Source organism: Solea senegalensis, linkage group LG1, assembly GCF_019176455.1.
Source record: "Solea senegalensis isolate Sse05_10M linkage group LG1, IFAPA_SoseM_1, whole genome shotgun sequence".
Classification (NCBI taxonomy): Eukaryota; Metazoa; Chordata; class Actinopteri; order Pleuronectiformes; family Soleidae; genus Solea; species Solea senegalensis.
The window spans coordinates 9,121,432-9,132,573 of record NC_058021.1 but is presented as its reverse complement, the minus strand read 5'-3'; the positions used below and the strand labels follow the sequence as shown (position 1 = coordinate 9,132,573).

Sequence of the window (11,142 nt, the reverse complement as noted above, 5' to 3'; positions counted from 1 at the left end):
CATTTAAGTTCATTACTAAAGCTAAATTTAAACTCATACTGAGCTAATGATGCCATTTGTAGTTTAATGTGATGAATTGTGTTTACTTGTGCAAATTTCCTTTTTGTCTACTTTTCAGACAAGTAGTGTCACAACCAAATAAACTCACTGAAATAAGTCCTAAGTTAATTTCGTCACACACCCAGTTCATACCTCCTTTAGCTGAATAAAACTTTGTATTCACAAGACTAGATGGCAGCCAACTTAAAAAAAAGGTGAACAAAGCCCTTGTAAACAAACTGCTACTAAGGCATTTTTTTCTGAACATATAATTCAATTCCTTCAGTTGTTTTTTATTTCAAAGCATGCCAGAATCAGGTCTTTCTGTTTTACAATTTGCTTCTTTCAAAACTCATTTAACCTGCTGACATTTATAGATTATGAACATAGTTTTAAAGAGATGATGGGCACTATTTCATTAAATGGAATCAATTCCATCAAAACAATAGGGCGAAACTGCTAGACTTCTTTGTCAAAAGACAGTTTTAACCAACACCCAGCATCAGCAATTCAGCATAAGCTTTCCCCAACTGTTCAGCATGTCCAGCATTTTCTTACAAAAATGTTTATTTCTCTAAAGGTTTCCCACAATGAGCCCTCAGTGCGAGAGCGACTTCCGTCCCTTCAACATGCGCCGTAGAATCACTTCTATTCCCCCTTGTGAGCTGAGCCTCTTGATCCATCCATGGGTCCTCTTGCGTTTGATGTTCTTTGGTTGATACTCAGTGCCTCTTTTTCGTGTCCGCACCTGCTGGTATTGGCACGGTGGCTGCTGGAACACTCCAGAACCCTCTGCTTGAGAGGAAAGTGGGCCACATCTGAGAATCAGAGGTACTCTGGGTGCAGTCCAGTTGCTGAACAGCCTGAGGTGAGAGATGCCTGTTGATACAACACTCTCTGCAGAGATGCTGCTAAGAGAGCACAGCACATTAAACACGTTATTCTCGTATATGATGATGGTTATGTACAAACTATACAAACACATGTTAAGTGTTTGTATACACATGTTAAAAAACGAAATACGAACACGTAACGTGTTATGTCGTCATTCACACATTTAAACTCACGAAATACACACAACACTGATTAAAGTGACTTTTGCAGATCACCTACATTACTAGCTAGCCAAAGCTAGCATGCCGCTAAAGCTAGTTTTCGCATTCATTTTAGCTTTGTCGTGTTTCTATCGCACAGGCGAGCGACTGTCCTCACCTGCTGACACGGCTTAATCCACGCAGTCGGAAAACCGACGACAATAAACGGTTCATTTTCAAAAATTTACAGCGAAGTCAAACATGAAAACGGTGAATGTCACCGGTCTGCTCACAGACTAGCTCCCCTGCTAATATGCAGCACAGTGATTGGCTGAGAGGCGTCAGCCAATGGAAATGCTTCTTGCTGAAAGTGCACCATGTTTTTACTCTTTCGCCGATGTATAATATAATATAATGTACTATAATATAATATGATATAATATAATATAATATAATATAATATAATAACATTTTTGATAATACTAATTTTGATATGTAAGATTACAATTACAGTGATGTAAACCAGATTAATGATAAAAGAATAAGTACACTAAATCTAAATATTTTTTCTATTAACAGATATTGTAGAATTAAAAAAAAAAAGTCCCCCATGACCATCCAAACCTTTTATTCATCCGCCCCTCATTTAACCACTGCCCCTATCATAGGCTGGGACACACGTGAGGATTTACCAGGGATTTACACAATGATGTCTCTTATCAAATTTTGATGAGATATGTCTTACGTGTCGGTAGAAATAAACTATTTGTACTAATACATCCTAATTATTTTTTTTTACAACACATGAAAAAGAGTTGTGAAAACGTTTGCCCATATAACAAAACACTTCCACTTGGCCCACATTACAGACTACTAAACACCCCACACCTGGGATTCAGAATGTGGGCCACTTCTCATCCTTTCTGGCCCTATGTTGGACCAGACAAGAACTGGTTCCAGATATAATCCTCAACATGGCCCACAGGTCTAATTTAATACCTGGAACAAGTACTAAATTGAAAACTGGCCAAAAGTCAGTGTCACATCTGCTACATCTGGGCCATGTGTTCTTTGTGTGCTGACTGAATGCCACTTGGGCCAAATATCTCTATTATGTGGGTGATGGTTCTATCTGTGTTATTTCTCTAGTTTTCATAGTGAATTTGGGAGGATAAAATTCACATATATAGGCTATCCTGGCATGCTTGTTGGCCTAATCGTTGGGAAGCCCATGACCAAGAGGAAAGGAATTGAGCTTGTAACTAAAAGGTTCAATCCCAGGATGGGACAAGCCCTTGAGCAAGGCACCCATTCACCCATTGCGCCCCAGGTGCAAATAAGTGCTGCCCACTGCTCCTGCACCCAGCGTGTGTGTGTGTGTGTGTGTGTTTTCACTACTGGTGTGTAATAAGGATGGGTTAAATACAGAGGACAAATTCACTATCACCAATTGTGTGCAAAAATCACTCATTCTAATCTGACTTTTGAATAATTATATTAAAACACCAATGCTTGCAGGCATAAACATAAATCTAGAAGGTCCACATCAAAGCTGGCTATTCTGTGACATGCATCAGTCTGTCCAGTAACATTGACAGTTTGTGGTAGTAATAAACACTGCTTGTGTGTGTATCACACATCATGAGGAACAGCGAGTTTAACACTTAGAGGTCATTTCTGCTCACACTTTATTTTCAGGTGTGTTTTCTGCTCCACTGTTATATAATCATGTCCAGAATGATTGGTAGCACACAATCAGACCTGGCTGTGGTCACATGTCACCATCTGTAGATAAATAGCAGAACTCACAGTTTATCTTCTCTCTCTCTCTCTCTCTCTCTCTCTCTGACCGCACGCAAGCGCATGCACGTATCCCATTTTGTCAGCCTTAGCAACAGGGAAATCAGCCTCTGCCATTGGCCTCCTCTCAACATAGCGGTCCATTTATTCGCTCTTCCCACTGCCACTCATCAGCAGCGAACATACCCGAGTATACTGCTGTGTCTGCTGCGGATACAAGGGCAGCAGCACAGGGTAGGGCCCGGCCTGGATGTGCAGTGGATACACAGAGATCAACATCCCCGTTTTTTGAGTCGTAATGGGTGTCCTATGGAGATGCATATGGCATATTTTGTGGATGCACGCCTTTTCACCCACGCCAGCCCATCTGTGCTCTGTGATCGCTGTCTGATGAGACCAATACGAGGCTGTGACTGTTTTGCAGCATCTTCAGCATAAACAAATTGTTGCGCCACATGCATCGTTTCTCTAATCTCAGCCCTTGACTCTGAACCTGCCGGCGCAGATTTCTAATCACAATAATTATCAGCATATCTGCAGGTAAGGGATCGAATTTTTATTGCGAAATATCGAATGTCTTTTTGCAACATTATGTCTCTGCCAGCGTCAGTAAACAGCTGCACCACCACCTCATGCTGTTTTTTCAGTGACGGTGCAAGAATAACAGATCATTCAAACTGTTCGATCTGTCCATCAATCCACAATTAAATATGCCAAAATATTTACCTATTTATAACCTATGGCATTGCAATAAGGCTATGATCTAGAAGACACACTGCACCATTCATATATATGTGTGTGTATATATATGCAACCTTCTTATATTCTAAATAAATATGTTGCTTTTAGAATCTACATGAAATGTTAAATAACTGAAATGATGGCGTCATGTTTTGGAGTTACCAGCTTGTAAAAGCAGCCATGCCATGTAGGACACTTGTGCATCAGGCCTTGCCTTTCATACAAAACAAACTGATTTTGAAAATCTCTTCTTTTTTTCACTCCCCCCTGTAGATATTTATGCATATATTATGTCCCACTGCGTCAGACTGTAATGTGCACAAAGACAGGCGTTTAGAATTAGAACGGCACAGGCTGTACCAAATGTGTGTTGTTGTTGTTGGCAGACGCATCAACCTACATTGTGCAGAGAAGGCGGAACGGGAACATGGCTGAGTAACCTTCAGCCTGTTTGACGTTGGCGTTTGAGGATTTCACATGACTTAGTGAAATCCTGATGGTAGAGAAGGTTGAGTCAGGAGGAAAACCCCTGATTTCAGTGTCAGAGTTGCTGATCACTGCTGTAACTGACACTCCGTTAATGAGCTGTAGTGGTTTCCCCTTGTTAGTGGCATCCAAACTATTCAACACCTTTAGGGGCATCTTGTCTGACTGTCAGTGTCTACAGCTGACCTCTAATAATGTCAGACTTGTTGACCAACTGTTACTGGATAGTTGGGCCTGACTTCTCCTCGACTGGCTGATGTGGTTGTTTTGGGTGGATGATTTTAGTGGAAGTTATTGGCTGACAATGATGGAGGTTTTTCTCTGTGTCCATCTTCTACTGCTCAATACTATTGTGATGACATATTTTCAAAATCTTTTTCAATTTCATGCTCTGTTTGGAAATATACAGTATATATATATATGCACATTTTACAACACATATGCATGCACAGGTGCCTTTAAAAGGCCTTTAAACTGGCTTATATTGCAACAGATAAGTACATTAGTGAGGTCATGACAACTAGCGATGGGACAATATGGGATATTATCACTCATTGTGATAAAAAGCACTTAATTGTGGCGATTTTCCTATTATTGTGATTACTGTGAATGGAGATAAACAATAATATTTCATGTGAGCAACTTAAAAATCCTTCCTAACTCACTAGCCTACAGTACTTGTGATTTATTTAATGAGCCACAATGGGGAGCTGCATCTTTCCACTATTTTTCACACAAAACATGTGTTTCTGCAATGTTTCTGACCAGCATGACTGTGAAAAGCTATGCCTGTTTGAAGAATCTAAAAAAAAAGAAAAAAAGATCAATTTCAGTCATTCCGTCATGACTTAATTATTTCAGTCATATCATGACTTGAATTATTTTGGTCAGGATAACCATTGTGGTAAATGTTTATATCGTCTCATGCCTAATCACAACTGTAGTGGTGAATGTACACTTAATTCCAAAGCCACCGAAAGTCGTTAGCTGCAGGCAGGATCCTATGGGCTTGACCCGTAGGCACCATTTTAATTCATCAATCACAAAAGCAAGAAAGAGTCATGTGAAGCGTTTGCATTTATTTCCTCTTGCTGTACATTGAAGTTACAATTCTATCCACATATATCCAAGCCTCTTTAGGATCAACAACACATAGAAATATTCCATTGATGCTCCAGGTCGTGAATGACGAGCTATTGATTTAACAGTAATATAACATAACGTAGTGTGAGCTGATGGTCAAAAAAAACCTTTTTAAACCAAACCTACTAGAGCTTCTAATGGACACATCCACCTACAAGACTGCTTACAGGACATATCTCCCAATCCCTCTGTCTATCATAGCCATCAAAGATATCAAAGTGTCCTTTTATCTAATGTAACATCAAAGGTCCACAAAGCCACATTTTCTTCCCTTGCAAAAATATTTAATCAAAGGCTTAAGGCCAATAGTTAACTGCTTTAACTGTTCACAAATTACACTGTAACAAGTAATCCTGCACTAATCATTTAAATGAACCCTAAACTAACCCTTAACTCAACATCACAAACACATAGCTAGATGCTGTAGTTGCACTGTGAGCATAAAACAGGGCAGTGTTGCCAACTGACAGCTGAAGCCACCTGCGGTTTGGTTACTTTACAGTGTGTTGATGTTTGAAGAGAGACAGGACAAAGTCAGTTAACATTCAACAAGCTCCAGGATACAATTGCATAGTCCTTGACGTATTGTTATTGTCCTTCAGACCATCCTGCTGAACAGCACATGCACACTGTGATTAGAGGTGAATGATTTGTATCCGTGTATATGTGTTAGATTACCTCAATCTGCAGACAAACTTAACAAAAGCAAACATGAATTCATTATGCAGATTGTGCATACTGAGTTCTGCTTCAAAATGTCTGTATCCAGGAAACAATGAAGCCTCTCTATGCAGATGTGACTCTTTCCACTCTGTTGCCTAGAGATAATCAATCTGTGGATTTGTTCATGTGAGGATAAATTACACTTCATTTGCCCAATTTGTCAAAATGCAATTTAGCTGGGAATGGACTTAAGTGTAAAAATAAGTTGTCCCATCATCCACTGGAAATTATATAGCATGGAAAACTGCAATCATGCTGCCAGAGGTCATGCGTTATGACTGATGTTTTCTATTTCTGTGTATCGTGATTCTGGCTATGAGAAAAGGCCACAAGAGTTATTATTAGCGAAGGTCTCAGCATGTAAATGGACAGTTATCGTTGACATATAGGAAAGAAGTTTTGAATGTTGGTGAATTAATAAACTCTGTGTAGCACCCGTTCAGCCTCAACCTATGGGAAGAACAGGAACACTGAACAGCTGATAATAGCCTGATGCAACAATGCTGTAATATACAAATGATGGAAAAATAAAGCTATTCTATGAGTTAAAATGCTTTAACAATACTAAATGTTTTATTGTTATCTTGATTTATATGGAAATCTTTAAATCCATTGTTAAAGTCTGGTTTAACAACATCTGTTGAGAACGTCACTTTATTTTGAGTTTTTGGTAGAGAGAGAGAATACTAAAGCGGTACTAAAATAGTTTAAATAATATTTTACTTATGTTATTTAATATCATTATCAACAGATCTGTTCTCTGTCTATATTTACTTGGAACCACAATCTTCACAGACATCAGAAATAAAATGTGTGGGATCCTAAACTTGTGTTTTATGTTATGTTGAGTACTACTCGGGGTGGGTTATTAATGAATGAAATCTTTAACTGGTAGTTAAACAACATTATTAATAATTTCTTCTTCTTCTCCCTTCTTCTTTCTTCTCTCACTTCTCTTCCTGAGTAGTGGTGGTGCCTTCTTCTGGATACTTCTTCCTTCTGTATTCTCCTTTTTCTATCTTCCTCTTGTCCCTCTTCTACTTCCTTTGGTTGGTAGCTTTATTTAATCGCAGTTGTGGCCAATACCTATGTCAATCTTTGGAAACCAGGGCAGTCACTGTGATACATGATGCAACATAACAAGCTTCACAAACCTACCTTGTAGTCATACATTGTCTATTTTCCATTTTGTACAATTCATGATCTGCTTTTGTGCTTTATTTCAAATCTACTTAAAAGTCTAAATGGAAACATGCCTGATTAAAGATTTGTGTTGTTGTATTTGTGTGATGTTTATGCAGGGGAGAGCCATGCTGACCAGCATCATTGAAGGGATACTCTGCTGCCTGACTGGTAAGGCTGCCAGGCTGGTTTTGCCCCTGGAGTCATCAGAACCCTCTGATGGGTTTGAGTTTGTGGAGGTGAAACCTGGGAGAGTCCTGCGAGTGCGGCACATCGTCCCTGAGCGTCAGACCATAGTGACAGAAGAGCAATATCCAGGCAAAGAGAAGACAGTTTGCAATAACACTGATGACGGCTCTCCTGAGAATAATGAGCACAATACTGGCAGCAGTGTCCACTGCAAGAGGAAGATCACAGTCTTTCGCGACGGCCAAATGGTGATTAAGAATCTTGGTGATGTTTTACACTCTGAGATCCTGCAGTGTCAGGACGGGGATTTGGAGCCCAGAAGCACTGTGGAGGTGGAGCTGGCTGACTATAAAGAAATGGCTTCTTCTCCAGACCCCAGCCATTTTCCTCCACCTCCTGGGGAACAGAAACCTGCTCCACCTCCTCGCCGTCATTGCCGCAAGCCCAAGCGCACAGTGTTTATCAACTCAAAGAGGGTCATCTCAAGCTGCAAAGGGATGGACACAGACGTTGCGCTGTTCTTTGTGCACGGCGTGGGAGGCTCTCTGGACATTTGGGGCTCTCAGCTGGACTTCTTCTCTCGGCTGGGCTATGAGGTCATTGCGCCAGATCTGGCAGGGCATGGAGCCAGCACTGCCCCACAGATTGCAGCAGCTTATACATTCTATGCCCTGGCAGAGGATCTACGTGCCATCTTTAAGAGATATGCCCGCAAACGCAACATTCTCATTGGCCACTCATATGGGTGAGTTGTTTTAGGAAGCTTTTTTATCACTCACTGGAGTGTCTACGAAGCCACTCCTCATCTATGCAAAGTAACTTTTATTGTAGTTTCTCCAACATGCTATGAACTGATTATCCATGTTATGATATTCATTCCAGGGTGTCATTTTGCACCTTCCTGGCCCATGAATATCCTGATTTAGTCCATAAGGTGGTGATGATCAATGGAGGGGCACCCACAGCTCTGGAGCCCAGCCTCTGCTCCATTTTCCAGCTGCCATCTTGTGTCCTTCACTGTCTGTCTCCCTGTCTGGCATGGAGCTTTCTCAAGTAAGCACTGCATTTGTGTGGTGCCAAAAATCAACATTAAAATTTACTAATATCGATACAAGAAAATATCAATAATAATAAAGTAGAAAAACTGTAAAAATAACACCTTCTTTCTCTCTCAAACCTATAGAGCAGGGTTTGCCCGTCAAGGCACCAAAGAAAAGCAACTGCTGAAGCAGGGCAATGCCTTCAACGTGTCTCCATTTGTCCTACGAGCCATGATGAGTGGCCAGTACTGGCCTGAAGGGGATGAGGTCTACCATGCTGAACTCACTGTTCCCATCCTTCTAGTTCATGGCATGTGTGACAAGTTTGTGTCCATGGATGAGGACCAGCGTATGGCAGAGGTATCTTCCATCTCTGTCATTTAATACAAAAATGTTGCATTTCTGCTGCCGTGTTACCTGTAATGGAATCTTTACAATTGTGCATGTGCTGCATTCTAATTTTTTTGAATCCTCTTGTAGATCCTCATGTTCGCATTCCTAAAAGTCATCGAGGAAGGCAGTCACATGGTCATGATGGAGTGTCCCGACACTGTCAACACCCTGCTCCATGAGTTCTTCCTATGGGAGCCCGACATGTCCAAGAAAGAAAGCAACAAGAAAGACACAGAGAAGACAGTTGCTATCAGTGACACTCTCAACACACTGAAAATCAAAAAGTCTATGGATAAATAACCAACAAGGAGACTAGTTTTAACACTGAACCAAACAGAAGGCCTTTTTTGGCAGTTGGCATGTGTTCTTAAGGCTGCTTCTCAGGCTGACAGCTGTTATATGCAGGGCCACATCTTAAGGATGTGGGCGGCCACTGGTGCTGAAAGATAAAGCTAGACCTAGGGCAGGATGCAAACTAGAGAACGATGGAACAAATATGCAGTGGGTTTCTGCTTTGTTTTTTGATACAAGTCTGTGCTCCATCATGTTATGTCTGCAAAGATACCTAATGTGATATGTGTATGAAATGTTTCTGATGAAGAACTAACTACTACAAGATAGAAAAGGGATAATATCCAATAATTCCCTTGACCTTCTCTGAGATATTTTGTGAAGTACTACAACCCTCCAGTATGCCTTTATGAAAAAAAAAATCACCTTCACGTTGGGCCATTCTCTGCTTTCAGTGAGAACCTGGAAAAGAAATATGTACTGGGTTGAGGAATTACAGATGTCATAATGATGACATAGAAAGGATAATAATAATGGTTAATTAAGGAAATGGGTGAAAGCAGGGATGTGCTGATGTACATGCAAAATTTAATCAACAATTGCATAAAATGCAAACATGAATTACATTTTTCTTGAAAAACAAAAAAACACCAAAAAAAAATTACACTTCACCTGCATACCTATTTATGACGTTTATATTGTGCAGTCTGTACCATCTGAAACATGATCACTCACAATCACAGATATTGGTTTATTTATTTCCAAATTACAATGTAATTATTTTCATAGAATGGACCCCTAATTTCAAACATCTTCCCAAAAAGTGTGACTATGTTAAGCACAATGTAATCAATCACATAAATTCTAGTTGCATGATAATTAATTGATATTCAACAAGGGATTTGTATAAAATGGTTGCAAACGCAGATGTTACAAACATGGATGCCTAATGGATCTCCTTCTCTAGTGGTAGCAGCCGTTTCTTCAAAACTACATAATATCCAAAGGATACAAGGTACTGACGCCCTGCACAAGTTCAGAAAATCAGTGTAAGGGTTGATTCAGATACTTTAAGAATACTGTCATATTGAAAAACTACCAGTGCACTCCTCACTAATCAATTAAGTGTTCTTCTAAAAAGTATTATTTTTGCCTTTATTCTGAAACAGCAACTGCCATAACAACTGTGGTTATAATGACCGCTTTAAGCTGTTGTGTCTCATAGCTGATAAATACAAACAAATGTGTGTGCTCCCCTTTTCCGCTCCAGTCCGCCCTATTTATCGAATAGTGTTAGACTGAAAGAATGAGTTTAATATTATGCTCAATGAAAGACATTCATTCGTGGGTGTTGCTTTGTCTCATAGTGGGACAGTAAGGTGCAAATAAAAGCACAGTCTATGCTCCCTGACAGTGCTTCTCTAATGACTTAATAGTTCATACTGTTTTTAATAGCAGAATGTGTCAATTATTGAATTTGAAACTGGATTTCTAGGGAATGAAATGAATCGGACAAAGGAAAGAGTCATCTTAAAAAGAGGGACTCAATCCTGGCTGTTATATATGCATTTTGACAGAAGGCTGATGCAACATGAGTGGAATTATGCAAATGGAACAAATAGAGAGAAACTGAAATGAAATGATGAAATTAGATAAACTGATGGCTCGAAAACATTATATATTCTCTATGGACTTTCCAAAAAACCAAGTGCTGCTGATGCAACATACTGTATGCTTCCTTTGGTGTAATAGGTCAGTAAAACTGTATGGGCTACAGGGTGCATATTTATGTCCTCTTGCATATACAAATTGTCAGTGCTCATGTGTTTTATCTTTTTCTCGTTGACAAAATGTGCTAATGTTATTCTTGCATTTGTTCATGGGAATCATATTATATGCACTACCTGAGTATAGTTGCACATAACATCATATATCCTATGAAGACAGTTGGATTCAGTGTATGAATGTGCCTTTCCTGGCATGAAATAAAAAAGATGTTCACAGTCTATGGGTATTTTGTGCTTGATTTTTTTTTTGGAAAGGAGGACGACATCAGGGAGAAACTTAAGGCCAGAACACAG

The 11,142-nt window shown here is 39.8% G+C and overlaps 2 protein-coding genes across 3 annotated transcripts; one reads left to right on the top strand and one right to left on the bottom strand.

The window, feature by feature from the left end:
* Window positions 1-311: 311 nt before the first annotated feature.
* On the bottom strand, window positions 312-1,391 carry mrpl34 (mitochondrial ribosomal protein L34). Of its 2 annotated transcripts, none has more exons than XM_044029689.1 (2): window positions 1,252-1,391; window positions 312-950 (listed from the first exon to the last, which is right to left on the bottom strand). In XM_044029689.1, exons 1-2 carry the CDS (start codon window positions 1,305-1,307, stop codon window positions 638-640), a joined length of 369 nt encoding a protein of 122 aa, XP_043885624.1. In that variant the 5' UTR covers window positions 1,308-1,391; the 3' UTR covers window positions 312-637. The 2 variants fall into 2 exon arrangements, with proteins under 2 accessions (XP_043885624.1, XP_043885633.1); XM_044029698.1 differs by having other exon boundaries at window positions 312-947.
* A 1,659-nt stretch (window positions 1,392-3,050) lies between these two features.
* Window positions 3,051-11,067, top strand: abhd8a (abhydrolase domain containing 8a). The gene is made up of 5 exons (XM_044045212.1): window positions 3,051-3,413; window positions 7,268-8,082; window positions 8,220-8,390; window positions 8,521-8,737; window positions 8,858-11,067. The coding sequence occupies exons 2-5, from the start codon at window positions 7,277-7,279 to the stop codon at window positions 9,068-9,070; spliced, it is 1,407 nt and encodes a 468-aa protein (XP_043901147.1). The 5' UTR covers window positions 3,051-3,413; window positions 7,268-7,276; the 3' UTR covers window positions 9,071-11,067.
* Window positions 11,068-11,142: the final 75 nt, after the last annotated feature.